The 17875-nt window shown below is 36.8% G+C and overlaps 1 protein-coding gene across 2 annotated transcripts in view; it reads left to right on the top strand.

The window, feature by feature from the left end:
• The window catches only part of NDUFS4 (NADH:ubiquinone oxidoreductase subunit S4), a 111098-nt gene extending 96935 nt beyond the window's left edge, over positions 1 to 14163 (top strand). For both annotated transcript variants that reach the window (XM_047729802.1, XM_047729803.1), the window contains exon 5: positions 13944 to 14163. In XM_047729802.1, coding sequence (XP_047585758.1) covers positions 13944 to 14047 — 104 coding nt within the window. In that variant the 3' untranslated portion in view covers positions 14048 to 14163. The remainder of the gene's footprint in view (positions 1 to 13943) is intronic.
• The last annotated feature ends 3712 nt before the right edge of the window (positions 14164 to 17875 follow it).

The raw sequence follows: 17875 nt of genomic DNA on the forward strand, positions 1-17875 counted from the left end.
GGTAGTTGTGGAAAAATGTCGATGGTAGAAGGCTAGGATCTACTACCATTTACATGCTAATGAAAACCAGAAATGGCCTTTTCCTCGTTTGATCTGATTTGAAACTTTGTGACTTTCCTTTGGTAGGTCATTTTACCCCCTGTGTTTTTCTCATTGTTGTTAGCTGTAAAAACTCTTTGAAATTCTCAAAATAGAGGAGGGTTTCTTTCAGGAGTAGGGGGATAGAGGATAAACTGTGAAACTGCATTCTGTCCATAGTGGGTCTCTTGGGGAGGAAAACCTGCTGCTGAAGTACTAGAAGGTAGAAGCATGGGAGGAAGCAGACAGGTCGAGCCCTGGATTCAGGAAAATAAGGAGGTAATTGGAGCTGCAGGATTTAGAATTATTCCAGAAGTAGACCCATCAGCAAAGTCTGGATTTCCACCTAACTTAAACCTTCTAATGAGGGTCTCAACCTCACATTCACTCATCTGTTAAGAAGACCCCTTTGTTTCAAAAGCTAAGAATCAGGATTCCTACGGATAAAAAATTTGTGTTAAAGGATTTATTTTATTCATGTGATAAAAAGGAACTAGGTAGATGTTATAACCAGTTCAAAGTAAGTCAAAACAGCACAAATACATGTGGAAAAAAGGAATGCAAATGGAGCAGATGGAGGTTTTGTGGGGGAGGGGCAGCTAATTAAATCAATACCAGTAGGACACAGGACATAATTTGCATATCTATCAGTCATACAACTTAAAAAGAAATAAAATAGCTGAAAGACAAGGAATTAAGCTGAAATCCGATAACCTGGAAGAGAAAAAGCATACTATATAGACAATGCAATTTTCTACTGATTTCTACTCTTCTCCTTTTGTGATTTAAAAAAAAAAATCTCAAACATTATTTATGATCACAAAATATTGGGCTAATATTTGGCCTGAGTATGTATGTATTTAGGTATAGCAAGAATGAATAATTTGCAACTGTAGGAGAAGATAAATAATTTTCCCTTTAACTTTATAGGTCTTGGCTGAGACCCCTCTGACCCTTATAACTAAAAGATTAACAAAGAAAAACAAACCGAAGTTTAATAACATGTATACCTCCTTTATACCCGGGGAAACTGGTAACTCCAAAATGGCCCTTGCCACCACATTAAGTACCATCTCTAGCTGAAGAAAGATTTGGGGAGTGGGCACTGGGGAGAACTTTGGGAGGTTATAGGGCAAAGTACCATAAACAAGGGTATAAATATTATGCAGATTTTAATTCCAAGGCTTCTCCATTGGTGAATTTCCAGAGTTTTAGTCATCCTCCACTTCCTAGTACTGAGTGGGAGACACCTTTGCAAATGGAGATTTCCCTTATAAATGTAAATGTCCCTCAAAAAAAGGGCAATTTCTTCATTTTCAGAGATTTCCCTATGTTTACTATTGTTTTTTGTTTTTGTTTTTCTTTAACTAACCAGCTCAAAATCCTTATGCCAAAAAGGCATTTTGGGGGGCAGAAGTCCTGCTGTTCTTTACCACATAAGCTCTTAAGTTTGCTTTGCTGAAATTTTTCATAAGGACTTCTTCATGTATGTCTTCATGACCAATTACTTGGCACCAGACTTGTTCTGTGATGCCTATTAATTTGGGCAAATTTTTCCTCCCTTTCAGGGTCCCTAAAATATCCTAAGATCCTCCAAAAAAGGTTCCTTATCACCTTGGGGAACTTTGTAATTTGTTATCCTGGAGCCATGTCACTTTCCTGGAAGGATTTTGTCTACTTTTGTTCCTTAAAAGTGTCTGATTAAATAAGTACACTGTCAAATATGTCAATCTAGGTATGGCCTTTGTTGCATAACCACAGAAGAAGGACATATTGAACATGTACAAATAACTATATTGCCATGGATATAAGAATATTCAACAAGAGTTCCTGAATTCTGTAGTGGTCATGCAGGGAGACTAATACCATTTACAAATGATACACATTTTAGTTTACAAAACACTTGTCTACTAAATTGTAGATACTTTAGGAGAAAAGGGAAAGGACTTCCTTAAATGCCAAAAATTGAATATTGAAACAATATCAGAAGTACTCCGAACAGAAACTACATTCAGCCTTCATCAGTGCATTTAGTCCTATATAATTAATTCTTGTTTCACTGGATCATAAATTTATTTGCAGCTCAAGTAGAGTTCTGGAAATCCTGACTCAGTTCATTGGTATGGTCCTATAATTATTTATGCCATCAAAAGCCTATACCCAGGAATACCTAACAGTCCTTCTCCATGGAGCTCTGAAGGTGTCTTTCTTTGTTGAAGACAAAGTACTGTGGCCTGCAACTGATTTCGGGAGTTTTCAGGGTAGCATCAGAGTAAAATAAAAAAATTCTATCCCTAAGTGATTAAAGATTTAAGATGGCTGTAATGAACATTACTGGTAAATTTCAGAAATGAAATGTAAACATTCATAAAAAGAATGATGCAACTTAAAGTCATTCCAAAATGTTATATACAGAATATCTGTAATCAGTATTAAAGCCTGGTTTCAAAGAAGACCATGAATGTCCATCTAACTTATAAAAATGGATGAATATTTACAAAGAAATAATAATAGTCCTGATATGTAATATACCCTGAATGTGACAAACACATAGTAAGAATATACCAGAAATAGGTCAAGAAAATAAGTAAAGAGATTCAGTAAGTCTGGGGAAGGTCCTAAACATTTGTATAGTAATAAAACTCCATTGATAAGTGATATGGACTCCCAATTTACATATACTGGCCTAGAAGATACGAGATCCAAACTACAGAAGATGCAACCAAGTTGATGTTTTTAAAGATAACTGAAATTATGTCTGATAACCTGTACTAAGCAGTACCAGGGCTCTGATAAATAAAACATGGACAGTGAGGGTAGTGAGAATCTATACTTAGCACATAGCATAAATTTCTGGAATATTTATATTAATAACATTTTACTCATACAGATTTAACCTCAGGAGGGCTGAGTATCTCTTCTGACTTGATAACTCTTACAGTTATAACTCAGTAGTACTGTGTCAAATAAACTAATTATTTTCGGTTTCTCTCTTTCCACGAGGTTGAAAGAATACATCCTTGTGATAGTCCAGAGGCCTTCTGAGGAACCTTGAAAATAGTTTTAGGTACAAAGGTAATCTGAATCGTTCATTTTACATTTGGGCTATTATTTTGGGGAGGCATAAATTTAAAAAATGTCAGTAGATTTGCACACTTAGGATAGAATAGGATACTGAGACAAACAGTACTTGACTGATCATTTCAAAGGGATGATAAAACTTACAAACATAAAAGGTAACATGACTGTAAAGATCCTGAGCTCTTATGGAAGTCATTAAAGACTTTATCATCATAAGGTTAGGAAGTCATAAGGAAGTCTTCATATAAGGTTATTCTGGTAAGCCACAGAAACTTTGAAATCTAGGCAGATTAGACAAAAAGAATAACCCTTCATGTTGTAGGTAGAGGCAGTAAATAGTGAACTAATGAAATAAGCCCACTTATACTGAGCAAGCTTTGCTAAGATTTTAATACCTTTTATAGCTCTTCATACTTTTTAGACATACTGTAAGGGAAATAAAATATATAACTTTCAGTATCCATTCAGGTTTTTGTCCTTCACCATTCTCTTTCTCATTTTGAATATTTACTTTAGAACCTAACTGGGGTGACCCAACCCAATAGGGTGGCGGCTGCAGTGTGGGAGGTGTAAGAATTCACCCAAGGCAGAACAAATGGTGGGCAAGATACCAAAGACTGGGACAAAGGGGTGGTGAGGGACCACAGTTACTGAACAGGGTGAGGGAGTGTGGAATTTTCCCTTTTTCGGTAGTATTTGGAACTGTGCTGGGTTGTAATTGGTCAGTTAGGGCTTATGGCTGTTTCCAGGTGTATGTGTCGGTTCGTGAGCCTATTTGCATTCAGCTTGGTGGTTCACTGTGGGCCCCTTTGCCTTGATCAAGTTTCCGTTGTTCACGTCGGTTGCCTGAAAGAGACCTCTATGCTAACTATTCTCTTTTTCCGTTGGTAAACAGAAACACATCTCATTACCTTGCATACGAAGTTCTACCTCACTGCCACTATTGCTCCTAGGAGAATTTCATATTTACTAAATCTTTTAACCAAAGTTAACTCTGATTTCATAGAGAAAACCGATCATTGAAAACTGTTACACACTAATATTTAAGTAAACTAGCAAAACTTCAACCACGTGCACTCTTTATAAACTTCTCCAAGTGGCAAAAATGAGTATGTCCATTAAACCCAAAGATACAACCTCTCTATACCGTATAAAAAAAAGAAGCAAAAATACATAAACTTAGGGCACCTGAGTGGCTCAGTGGGTTAAAGCCTCTGCCTTCGGCTCGGGTCATGATCTCAGGGTCCTGGGATCAAGCCCTGCATCGGGCTCTCTGTTCGGCGGGGAGCCTGCTTCCCTTCCTCTCTCTCTCTCTGCCTGCCTGTGTACCTGTGATCTCTGTCAAATAAATAAATAAAATCTTAAAAAAAAATACATAAACTTAAATTTTGCTTAGTAATCAGTAGTTTAGTATTCTTAGAAATACTCTAAGTATCTAATAAATATCCATTAATATCATCTAAGGTTGTAAGTTAACCCAAAGTCTTGGAAATTAATTTTCAAAGTGACATACTACAAAACTTAGTTACTATTAAAATTACCAGAATGAAGAATCATTTTGGATAAATACAAATTTATGTTTTTTAGGTTATAAACATTAAACAGAAGTAATACTAGCTTATTTGATCAGTAAACTTACTAAGTTTAGAAAGAAAGAAAGATCTGTGCTTGGTATATTTAACACTAATAAACTAAAGAAAATATAGCTGCTTTTATTAAATCAAAATTATTAAATTTGTCTTGTTTGCCAAAGATCACCTATATTTTTGAAAGTTTTATGTATTATTTGAGTGAAAGAGAGTGTGTGCACATGTGCAATGGAGGAGGAGCAGAGGGGTGGTGCTGAGCGCAGATCCTGATGCAGGGCTTAGTCCCACAACCCTGAGATTGCAGCCTGAGGTGAAACCGAGAGTAGGATGCTCAACCAACTGATCCACCCAAGCACCCCATAGGTTACCTATATCTATATAAAGTTTTTGTTTATTCATTTACATAATCTATGTACTCCATGTGGGGCTTGAACTCACAACCCTGAGACTGAAAGTTGCAATCTCTTCTAAGTCGGCCACGTGCCCAAGATTTACCTGTGTTTTTTGTTATTTGAATTTGAATTCTGAAATGTTCCTTAGGTCTTTAATTCCTTAATAATGCTTTTTTTTTTTTTTTTTTTTTTTTTTTTTTGAGTACGTGAGTCCCAGCAGGGGAGGGAGTGGGGTAGGTAGAAGGAGAGCTAGAGAATCTCAAGCAGACTCCCCACTGAGCCTAGAGCCCACTGGAGCTCAGTCTTAGGACCCTGAGATCATGACCTGAGCTGGAATTAAGAGTCAGATGCCTAACTGACTGAGCCACCCAGGCACCCTGAGAATACTTTTTTTAACTCTAGCACATTAAGACTATTTAGAAGTTGAATTTCCTTGTTTTCTAAGAATTTTAGGAATTCTTATACAAGCACTTATTTTTTCTAGAAGCCAATCAAAACAGAGCCTCTTTAAAAGATTTTACTATCTAATTCATTAATGACATGTAGAGGTAGGAAAACATTACCCGTACATATATAATGAGAAGTAAAGACACTTCTGAATTAACAGACATGTAAACAGACCACATCTGTGTATCACACAGTTTATAACTTCAGTTCTAAAATTTCAGTCATGGGTTAACAGTTAACACAGAATTATGAAGTTGACTGGTGTATACTGAAGAGCCGTTCTCCTCTCATTGAATACAAATTTTTCATTTGTTTAAACTCAAATAGACCGCAAAGACCAAAAGACTAGATTTTTCTATCTTTTCATCCTGTTTAGAGAATCGATCTCTAAAACCAATTCCCAAACTTAAGAGAGAACAAAGTTAAAATTAGAAAAACAGGGAGTCAGCAAAATTCTCTTGTATTTGCCTCTTGGGGCCAAGAAAAGACATACCTGAGCTTAAAATAAGGTGCACCACTTTTGGTAAAGAAGTTTGCCAGGCTTTGGTTGGTGAATCTGTTAGATGTCTCAGTGGGACTTCCAAAATTGTGAAAAGAGTATTTTCTGGAAAAGATAAAATCATGACTCTAATAGATATAGATTAATACATTTTTAAGAATTTAGTTTACTCTGGGGTACCTGGGTGGCTCAGTGGGTTAAAGCCTCTGCCTTCGACTCAGGTTATGATTCCAGGGTCCTGGGATCTAACCCCGCATCGGTCTTTCTGCTTTGCAGGGAGCCTGCTTCCTTCTCTCTCTCTGCCTGCCTCTCTGCCTACCTGTGATCTCTGTCTGTCGAATAAATAAATAAAATCTTAAAAAAAAAAAATTTAGTTTACTCATAAATGAGGAAACCAAGCAGATGTTATAACCAGTTCAAAGGAAAAGTCAGTAAGGCACAAATTTATATGGAATAAAAGAGTGTTGAGATGAATTACAAATGGAGATAAAACTGGTGTTTTTTCCAGAGGGGGTGGGGAAGAGTCACCAGGCAGGACAGAGTTTATGTATCTGTTACAGTTGGTTCTTATTATTCATAGTAGTTATGATCTCTGAAGTCACCAAAAACACTAAAGAGTACTGAAGTATTGCTCCTAAGAAATAAACAAAGTTAGAATCTTAGGAGACTCTGATTACAAAATTTTATCAATACATACATAACCTTTTTAAAATGTGTTTCTGGGGGCGTCTGGGTGGCTCATTGGTTAAGCCTTCAGCTCAAGTCATGATCTCAGGATCTGCTCAGCAGGGAGCCTGCTTCCCCCTCTCTCGCTGCCTGCCTCCCTGCCTACTTGTGATCTCTGTCAAATAAATAAAAATTTTAAAAAATTTTTAAAAAATGTGATTGTGTTCAAATGTTTAAAAACACCTTATTTAAATATATATTGTTGATTCATGAACATTGAACTCATAGCCAGCAGCACCATAACTTAAGCCTGAATTAAGCTTATCTAACATATATATGTTGGTACATCCGAGCTTTCTTGCCCTTAAGAACACTAGTAAGCACTACATCTGTGGGGCCATTTTAAACGGCAAATTCATCAACAAGAAGCACAAAAATGCCACTGTAAATAGACCACAAAAAGTACACTTGTTTACAGTATGAGATCTGAAACAAGGCACAGAGCATTACCTTGCTTGACCTCATCTGGGACCAGGTATGTACACTGAGTGACTCAAATTTTCATTGCTGTGTGTGTGTCGCTAATGACCATGGAAGCATTATGAATATTGATTTGGGGGTTACAAGTAAATTTTAGTGAACAAATTCACAAGTACAGAATCCACAAATTACGAGGACTGGGGACGCCTGGGTGGCTCAGTTGGTTAAGCGTCTGCCTTCCGCTCAGGTCATGATCCCAGCGTCCTGGGATCGAGTCCCACATCGGCCTCCTTGCTCGGCGGGGAGTCTGCTTCTCCCTCTGCCTCTGCCTACCACTCTGTCTCCCTGTGCTCATGCTCTCTCTCTCTCTCTCTCTAACAAATAAATAAATAAAATCTTTAAAAAAAAATTACGAGGACTGTTTGAACCTATATTTTACAGGGTTTCGAAATAAAGACCATGATCAGAGAGCTGAGATCTGGTGGGCTGTAGACACTGCATAGTTTTCTGACAGCTTTTTTCTTCATCATTCCCTCTTCTTAGTCCCCAGTCCCAGGTACTAGTTGTCTTTGTGGCCAGGGAAACGTTTAGCTTGACTCCTGAACTGCTGAGCTGAGACTCCTGAGAGACAGAGATAGACATGTTGGGTGGGGAGAGGTATTTAGATTCCCAGTTGGAGGTTTGAAATAATTTATCTCATGAAGATAAGGTTATACATGGTGGTTTAGTGTATTCCTAGTGTATTGTGGGTTAAGTGGGGTTTAGAAATCCCTATGCACGGACCACACCCAAACCAATTACATCAAAATCTCTGAGAATGATTTTTGGACATTTACCACTGTTGTATAGTCTCTTTCTCTAGAAAAAAATGTGTTCTCAATTTCTAATGACTGATTTTCACATGTACTTTTGGAACACAAACCAGTTTATTTTGTGGCAAATTCTGAATAATGTGGTTCCAATTACTGCTTTGGAAATAAAAAATATTGTATAGCAACTATATTATTTGAATAGATAAAATTTAAGGGGGCCATTGACTATTACATCAAAGGTTGGATTTTTTTGAGGTGTTGCAGCTGTGGCAGGTATGGGGTGTTACTAATCTAATAAATATTTCGGGTGCCTCACATTTTCACCTTATTTGCCTGTTTAAATAACCTTATATAATTTTCGTGGAAAGAACTGCTTTGCCAGTGTATCCCAGCCCGTTATTTCTCCATAGTCTTTTCTAAAGGAAGATCTAAGATACTTTCAAATTAATCTGAACCTCCTCCCATGCCAAATATTAGGTACTTGGGAATTTCAAAGTAGAGGGACTTCTAAAATGAAATTCCTCAAAGACTGTCATAACTCCCCAGCCCCCCCCCCCTTAAATTATATTTTAAAAGTTTATGCTTTGCTTTTACCTAGGCATAATATAGGTACATGGCCTGGTGAAAACCCTTGAAACCCTCCAAGTTTCCACATACCTTGCTTTGGCTTCCCAAAGTCTTTTCTATTCTGATCCTGTGCCTCTATTAGCAGTGACTGCCAGTTATGTCAGTTTGTGCCAAATTATGCAGTACTTCTCGCTTTGTACACGGATGGACAGTAGGAAAAACCATTAAACTATTCACTTCTGAACTAATGTCTGGGTTTGAGATTCGATTATTACAGGAGAAAGACATTTTATAGGACTTGAACCAGGGTTACTAGAGGTAACATTTCATAAGCAATAAAACCACTGATGAACATTTCTCTCTTTTGGTATTGCTGAACCATAAATAAAATGGTTCTGTAAATAAAAGTGAATGGAATTAATTTTCTGTCTCATACATAGAATTCACAAGTTAATTGTCATGATCTGGTTTTGTTCACAAGCCTTTTGTGGATGTTTTTTGGTCTTTGATTTTTGGGTTTTGAGCTTTGGGCTCATTTTTTTGGGCACATTTGAAAGATTACACCAAACATTCATATCTTAGGAAGTAGAATATCTCAACCACAGTCTGGAGATCAACAAAATAAATGGGCATCTTTCCAAAAAAGAAATTGAGCATGAGATATTACAGGTCACATTTTAAGTTTACCACAGTGTTTGCCAGAGGTACTTCTCTGATACTAGGGCTTAAAGATCAAAATATCTTTGTGAAAGCATTCCAGTGTGTGTAACAGCAAAGGGAGTCAGCTTCTCATCATTTAGGTGCTGGTGGTTGGATTTGTGGTTAATCCGTGCCATATGGCTGCTCTCCTCAGTGGGAAGTGACAGCAGCCCTAGGAGCTTACTCCATCCCTGGGGCAGCTGCTGTGGACTCAGTTGCTTTGATCTTCTTCTGTTACACAGCTGGGAAGAGTGAAGGCTGGTTTTCAGTGTCCTAATAGAACAACACATCGGGACCACTGTCATAGACTATACCTTGATTTTGTAAAGCATTCTTCAGAGAATGCAAGTGTTTTCACTCCATGATCTCATTCAGAAACTTAAGTTTGAGGGTTTTTTTTTTTTAAGTTAGTGATGAAAAGAAAATTCGTACAGAAACTTTAACATTTCACAAATAAAATTCCATTCTTAAGTTTTTGCATTCTATTTCTTGCAAGTTACATTAGGTTCTTTCTTTTTAAGAACAACTTTCCCTAAGCACAATTCATGTAACTTATCCATTAAGTACGCATTTTTAATGTCCTTTTAAGTATTGTTCTTCTTATGGTTATTTTGTCTTTTTAGCTAAAGCTCATTGCTTGCTCCAGTAGCCTTTATATTGCCACAGTACTACAAAAAAATAACTTGGGAAAGATTGTGGTATGAAGAATCGTTTATCCATGCATTGTAAGGTAAACACTTTAGAGAAGGATGCTTAGAAACATGGTCAGATTCTTAATAGAGTTCCCAGTCAAGAGAGCAAATGTTCATCCTAGCATCAGTCTCGCATAGTAGAAAAGTTTTCTCAGCGATGGAGAGAAAATCCAAAAGGAGATTTATGTAGACTCTGAGTTGAGTTTCAGTCTCTTGTGAGTTCTCATTAGACTTCCTCATACCCCTTTCCTTTTACTTAGAATTAGCATATTTTTTGCTTATGCAGCTTTGGGAACAAAGTTGTTTCCCACAGAAAAATGTGAGGAAAAGAGATTTTTTTCCCCCTATACATCCTTACAATCATGGGTGGCTGTGGTAGAGCAATAATATAGAAATGGATACTGTTAGCAAGTGCTGGTTTCTTCCTTGTGTGTTTTTGTTTTCCCAAGGTGCCTTGCCCATCCACATTCCAGTCCCTATAATGATACTTCTATTTATTGTTGTTATCACCATCAATAGAACTATAATCTGGCTCATGATTCCCAAGAGCCAGGTCACTCCTTTGTTACCAGGAGAAAACCCAAACCAGTTGTTCTTTTATGTGTACAAAATCCCAGTCTTCTCACATTGCGGTGACCCTGACAGCATTTTGAGACTCCATCAACAAAACATAATAGAGCAATGTCTACATTCTGACATAATTTTTTTTTTCTCCCTGGTGACCGAAAAACATTAATGACACAAATGAGACAGTGATTATCAGTATGTGTTCGTGTATAATACCAATTCCTAAATATGTCCAAGTACTTTCTCATTTCTTCTTCAGTTCCTCTGATAATGCCTTTTATCGGACTGGAGAGTGTGTGTTGGGAAGGAAGCAGGGGTAGAGAGGGAACATAGCTTCTCTGACCCATCATTTGGCGAGAAGAGTTCATGGAGGCGTGGGGATAAACTTGCCAACAATCATTGTAACTAGACAAAGAACCTACTACACTAGAAACCTTTCCTTTCTCCACAAGTGGGGTGGGGGGTGGATGGACATATGGCAGATATAGACTTACTTTCCAGGCTTTCTTGGAATAGTCTTTTCAATACATTTATAAAAATAAAGGGTGGGGGGAGTTACAAAATCACAAAGATTGAAAGAAGTTGGGTGAAATAGATAAAAACTGCAGTTACAAAATGCTTTTAAAGAAATGCAGTTTTATTTATGAGGTGGTTAGGTACATAGCTTTAAAGTCAGCCTCGGTTAAAAACCCTGACTTTGCCACTCTGCCATGTGGCTTTAGACTGCTTATTTATCTTCTCTGTGCTTTATTTTTCCAAAATAATTAAATATAATATTGGGGCCTATATAATGCCTACTTCATAAACCAAGCAACCTATGATCTCAGTTTTAAAATTCTATAAAAATACATGTAAAGCACTTAGCAGAGGACTTAGAACATGCCTCAAACGCTTTTCTCAGACATCCACATGGCTCACTCTGATCTCCTGCAGATCTTCAGGCAAATGTGACCTTCTCAAGAAGCAAGGTCTTCCCTGTGTGCCCTCTCTAAAATGTTTTTCTTTAGTTCTCATTAGCATAAAATATGTATTTAATCATAGGTATTACTGTATTAGCACCTAATAATACCATGCATTTACTTACCAGTTTCTCTTCTGCTAACCTGAAGAAATTTGGGATTTATTCACTGCTATATCTCTGGTTTCTCAACAGTCCTTCACACAGAATAGGTAATCAATAATATTTATTAAATGAATAGTAAATGCTCAGTAAATATTGCTGTACCTCCTTTATTGAATTATTTTTTATAATTAACAGCATCATTTGCAGGTTAATGTAGGAAGTGCTTGAAAAGTTTATAATGTTAAAGTTACCATGTTCAGTTCACGGTATTAGTTTGCTTACCAGAATTCCTTTCTGTGGTTAATTCAAAATTACTGTGTTTCAGTGTGATGGCAATTTTATTTACATTAATGCTTCACTTCATATAGAAGATATGTTACTAGACAGTTACAAATCAGATTTGAGACAGAATATCTTACTTAAGCTGTAAACCATAAGAGACAGTATTAATTAAGGCAGAGGCTCCAGAATCAGATTCTTTAAATCCTGAGTCTGTCCTTTCCTAGGTGAGTGAGCTTGTGCTAGTTACCTAATCACTGTGCCTCAGTTTTCTCAGTTACATAAAGGAAATATTAATTCATATAAAAGTTTTAGAAAAGTACGTTTTTCATGGAACCCAATAAATGATTGTTAAGTGTCAGGTTTTTTCTAAGCAATTCACATGAACAAGTTTGTTTAATCCTCCTGACAACTTATGAAGTAGGTACCATTCTTAGACCAGTTAGTAACATTTTTGAAATGCAAATAGTCACTTGCTAATGTACTTACAAGTTCAGGTCCTCTTAAAGTAAGACCTAGCTTTCTGGTTTTTTTTCTGTTTTAATGGATTAGAAAATACTCAGAACTTTACTCTGTGAAAGTAAGGTTATGTTTAAGCAAGTAAATTGAATCAATATTTTCGCTCCTGGATTCTGATGTTTTGTTTGTATTTTTAAACGATTTGTTTCATTTGCTTTCCTGCTTCTCAGTTTCCTTATAGCACATGGACTTTCTTTGAAGATGGAGTTCTAGCAATGGAATTATTAATTATTTCCTCTTTTGGACACTAAAATAAGCAGTAGTAGCAGTATACTTTGATGACTTAATTTTACAGGCTTCACTTTTGTGGCAAAATTACATTCTAAGGGGCTACTGAAACATAAGCTTTTGTGGCAGCAAATATTATACCCACCAAGAGGCACTAGAACGCCTAACAACTCACAAGATCAAAAAGTTTACTTAATGAGACATATAATAGTTCAGACATTTTATACATGACTGCATGATTCAGCAGCCATGGATCAAATGTTTCAAGATTAATTACTTGAAGAAAGTCCTCAGAATGATAAATTATAGGGATAGAAAATGAATCCTAGGAAGAAAAGTGAAAGTTATAGAAGTTGCTTGGACTAGGAACAGAACAATGACTTAATTAGATCTTCAAGAAGGAGGATGTTCAAGGGTTGTTCTCCATACCTTGAACTGAGGAACTGGACTTAAAGCAGAAGACGTGGCCATGAATAAATCCAATTTTCAAAATTACAAAACACTAAGAAGGGCTTTGGAGAGAAGATACAAGGACTCCCAGAAGCAGACAGTTCACGCCGCCACTAGTTCTCACCCCTCTATGCATAAAAATCTCCTAGATCAGTAGTTAAAGTACAGATTGCCAAGCTCCTGCCAGAAATTAGCAATTAAACTTTGGTCAGACCAAAGAATCTGCATTGTTATCTACTACTTTCATGGGATTCTAAATAGATAGCCCTTTAAGCAAATGCTGAAAAGGTTTTTTAATTTAATCAGTGGCCTGTCAAAGCCCAGAGAGCTGAACCAAATAATCTTTAGGTCTACTCCGACTCTGTCATTTATATAGGTAACTGTGTACATAGATATGTTCACATAAACATGTATGCTTTTCTGTATTGCTTTGAGTGAGATCCCAAATTGTTGTGAAGGCATGAGCTTTTAGGAAACAGGTTATACTGCTCAGTGTTCCCACTGCAGTTATTAAAGAAGGCACATATTAAACCACATAGAGAAATAGAAAATTTTACATGAATATGTAACCATCAGTAATTGAATAAGGAATATTGAGCAAGGAGAAGTCACATCATGGGTTACACTTTGGAGATCAGTAAATCATCAGGCAATATTTTGGGCTGCCTTGTCACAAAGGATTATAAGGGAAAATATTACTAAGTATTTATATTTCGATGTGCTGACATGTACTCCTCATGCTCAATGAACATTAAATTTATGAAAGCTTCTGCTTGCTGTGCTCTTGAGGTATCCTCTTTAATTCTGTTTCTGTGGGTTTGTTTTTGTTTTCTAGGGTGGAGCTATGACATTGAAGAGAGGAAGGTTCCAAAACCCAAGTCCAAGTCTTATGGTGCAAATTTTTCTTGGAACAAAAGAACAAGAGTATCCACAAAATAGGTTGGCACTGACTATATCTCTGTGCTTGACTGTGAATAAAGTCAGCTGTGCAGTATTTATAGTCTATGTATAATACATCTCTTAATCTCCTAATAAATTTGACCTTTAACCACAAATCTACACTTTGTGGTGCCTATTTTAAATGTATTTTGATGTCTCAAAGTGAACATGTTTCAGTTTCCTGTTAACAGAGATTGGAGGTGATCATACCTCTAGGAAATATCAGTACTTAAAATTTATTAAAAGGAATGCTTCAAATCAGCTGCAACATTGAAGTTTTATACTTGGTTCTTTATAGCCATTCTCAAGTTAATAGTTTTTTATGAATTACCAGCCGTCATTATTATAATGCTGTCTTAGAATTTCTGTTTTATCTGAGGTTAGAGAAATTCAAGATTGCAATGCAATCTAATAAACCCAAATCTCTTTATTATTGAGGTTTTCTTAATTTTGGGAGGGTTGCAGAGGACGAGGGAGAGAGAGAATCTTAAGCAAGCTTCACACCCAGCCCAACTTGGGGCTCAGTCTCACAACCCTGAGATCATGACCTGAGCTGAAATCAAGAGTCAGATGCTTAACTAATTGAGTCACCCAGGCGCCTCTGAGGTTTTCTTCTTTAATTAGAACCTTATATTCTCTGAGTTTGAGTATGAATCTGAATGAATTGTGTTCCATACTAAACTCTGCCCAGAAATTCACATTCATGATTATGGATGGTTCAGATGAAGATTTTATATTCTTATGAATTGAAAGACTCCAAGAAAATAATCGGTTCATTATTAGAGATCTTTTTATAGTCACTGCTGTTTTTGTAAAATAGACATAGGTACATGTTCTTGTTATGTCTGAATCACTTAGGTCATCCAGTATGAGTTATCAAGCACATACTCCTGGTCAGCCTCTTCAGTAATTCTGTATGCTAATCTTCATCATAATTCTGTTAGGTAGGCACTATTATTCCCCCATTTTGCAGAGGCATAAATCAAGACTTAATAGCGGGGGCACCTGGGTGGCTCAGTGGGTTAAGCCACTGCCTTCGGCTCAGGTCATGATCTCAGGGTCCTGGGATCGAGCCCCCATCGGGCTCTCTGCTCAGCAGGAAGCCTTCTTCCTCCTCTCTCTCTGCCTGCCTCTCTGCCTGTTTGTGATCTCTCTCTGTCAAATAAATGAATAAAAAAAATCTAAAAAAAAAAAAAAAAAGACTTAATAGGACTAAATAACCTCAAATCACACAGATCCTAAGTGTCAAAGCTGGTACTTGGACCCCTATCTGTCTTCACAGCCCATACTTTTAATTACTGTAGTTATAGAAAGATAGGATTGATGGCAGATGGTTTCTCTGAATTGCTAATAAATTCTTGTTACAAAAGTTATATACTAATTATGTACTTTCTCACAATTATATTTCATAAAAACACTAATAGCACATTGACGTAGTGCAACAAAGAAAACACATCAGAGTATAAATTTGTATAATACTGTTTTGAAGAGCAAGCTCTTCTCAAAAATATTAACTATGTATTCCATTTAATTCTAAAAATCCTCATCCTGACAAATCATAGATATACACAGTGGTGAATGTAAAAAGATATTACAGAGGGGTTTCTAATAGCTGATAAGTTGAAACTATCTAAATGTTTATTAAAGGAGGAATGGAGTTAAATGGAGTATTACATAGCTATTATAGAGAACAGGAAATATCTGTGAGCGGTTTGGAACAATGTTCAATATACACTGCTAAGTAGAAAAATACAGGAATAGTAGATAACATCTGGGGGTGAGGTGTGGCAGCAGGTGTTTAATACATATGTGCACCTAGAATATTTTGGGCAAGATATGTAAGAAACTAGTAAGATGATTTTACCACTGATTGTAGAGGGAGGAGAATCTTGGATCTTTCAACTTTTTTATTTTTAAAAATTTTATTTATTTATTTGACAGAGAGCCCGAGCAGGGGAGTCACAGGGAGCCTGATGCAGGGCTTGATCCCAGGACCCTGGGATGCTCAACCACCTAAGCCACCCACGCACACCTTTCAACTTTCTTTTTTAAGATTTTATTTATTTGAGAGTGTGAGGGGATGGAGTTGGGGGAGAGGGCTGGAAACGGGGAGGGGCAGAGGGAGAGGAAGAAGTGGACTCTCCACTGAGCAGGGAGTCTGACCCGGGTCTTGATGGCAGGACCCTGAGATCAGGACCTGAGTAGGAAGCAGGGCACTTCACCAACTAAGCCACCCAGGTACCCTGGGTCTTTCAACTTTTAATACAGTGTTTGAATATATTACTATAAGGGTGTATTATCTGTGTAATCGAATATACATAACTATAAAATCTATACACAATTTATATCTTGCTTGAAATTATACATACTACTTTTTAAATTACTACTTTATTAGAATTTTATTTCAAATAAACTGCAAAATGTTAAAATACAGCTATTAAGAAATTCCACAGATACTTCAGTGGTGTAAGTTTAAATTTCACTTAAAAGAAACCTGTTTGGGGTGCCTAGGTGGCTCAGAGGGTTAAGTCTCTGCCTTCAGCTCAGGTCATGATCTCAGGGTCCTGGGATCGAGCCCCGCATCGGGCTCTCTGCTCAGCAGGGAGCCTGCTCCCCGCCCTTTCTCTGCCTGCCTCTCTGCCTACATGTGATCTCTCTCTGTCAAATAAATATTTTTTAAAAAAGAAGAAAAAAAAACCTGTTTGTATCACATACAGTAAGGCAACACGAGCAAGTTTTCTTCCAAAAGAGACTTAGTGTTTCACCTTCACTTTGGTTTGTAATACAACATAGCACTCTTTGTGTTATGCTGGTAGAACTAGCTTCCTAGGCAACCTCATGCATTGGCTGAAAAAGTCAGTATTGTTCTTTTGTACTATCTGTCCTAATTGCGTAATAAATCAGTGCACCTCTGTTTCTGGGTTGTTTCCATCTTTCTCATTACTCTATAGGTGCTGCCAATGGAGTGACTTTTATGTTCATATTTAGTATAATTTCTAATTAATTTCTGTAAGACTAGCATCATTTGTTGTTTTTGAAATTTTTTCCTTTTGGGGTAAGTATGACAAATCTGAAAAGAAAGAATAACCTTGATGTTTCTTATTTTTATAACCTATGTTTTAATGCTAAGGGATCCTGTATGTAAAAGACAATTACCAAAACACAGTCTACAAGTAGACTAAAGTGTACTGTCAACACAAATTTGTTTACTTTTTCCACTATTTTAAAAAATTTTGGTGCTATCATTTTGATTGTGGATATCAAGTTATTGCCTTTATTGGCTAAACCTGAACCCGAGTTACTTAGTTTTCGGTTGTAAACTGTAGTGACAAAAAGGTGATCTGTTCATGAACAGAAGTTTTTACTGTGCTATATACTATGTTATATACTACATTACACCCTGGGGTTACAGTGGAACAAGACTGGAAAGTCTCTGCTCTCATGTTTCTTGTAGACCTAAAGTGGGAGCTTATATTCTACCAGCAATTGCTAGTCATTTTGTATGAGTAAAGAAGATTGATTTAGGCTACTTGGGCTTGAATTCTGGTTCAACCAGTTACTTAGTGATCCTTATAAAGTTAATTAAATTTCTCTAAATCTCCATTTCTTCATCTCCAAAATGGAGGTATTTACCTCATGGGATAGGTGCACATCAAATGGTATAATCAGAATAACTGCTTGCTGAGCACTTACTATGTCATGTAGGGGAAACTGCAACACATTGTGTAGAAATTCTGTCTCTTGTAGAAAGACATCTTTGAGGACTCCTGTCCTATGAGACTGGTCTCAGAACTCACCGACAGGACAATTTGGTGCTAAGCATATATC

This window comes from Lutra lutra, chromosome 5, assembly GCF_902655055.1.
Source record: "Lutra lutra chromosome 5, mLutLut1.2, whole genome shotgun sequence".
NCBI classification, from domain to species: Eukaryota; Metazoa; Chordata; class Mammalia; order Carnivora; family Mustelidae; genus Lutra; species Lutra lutra.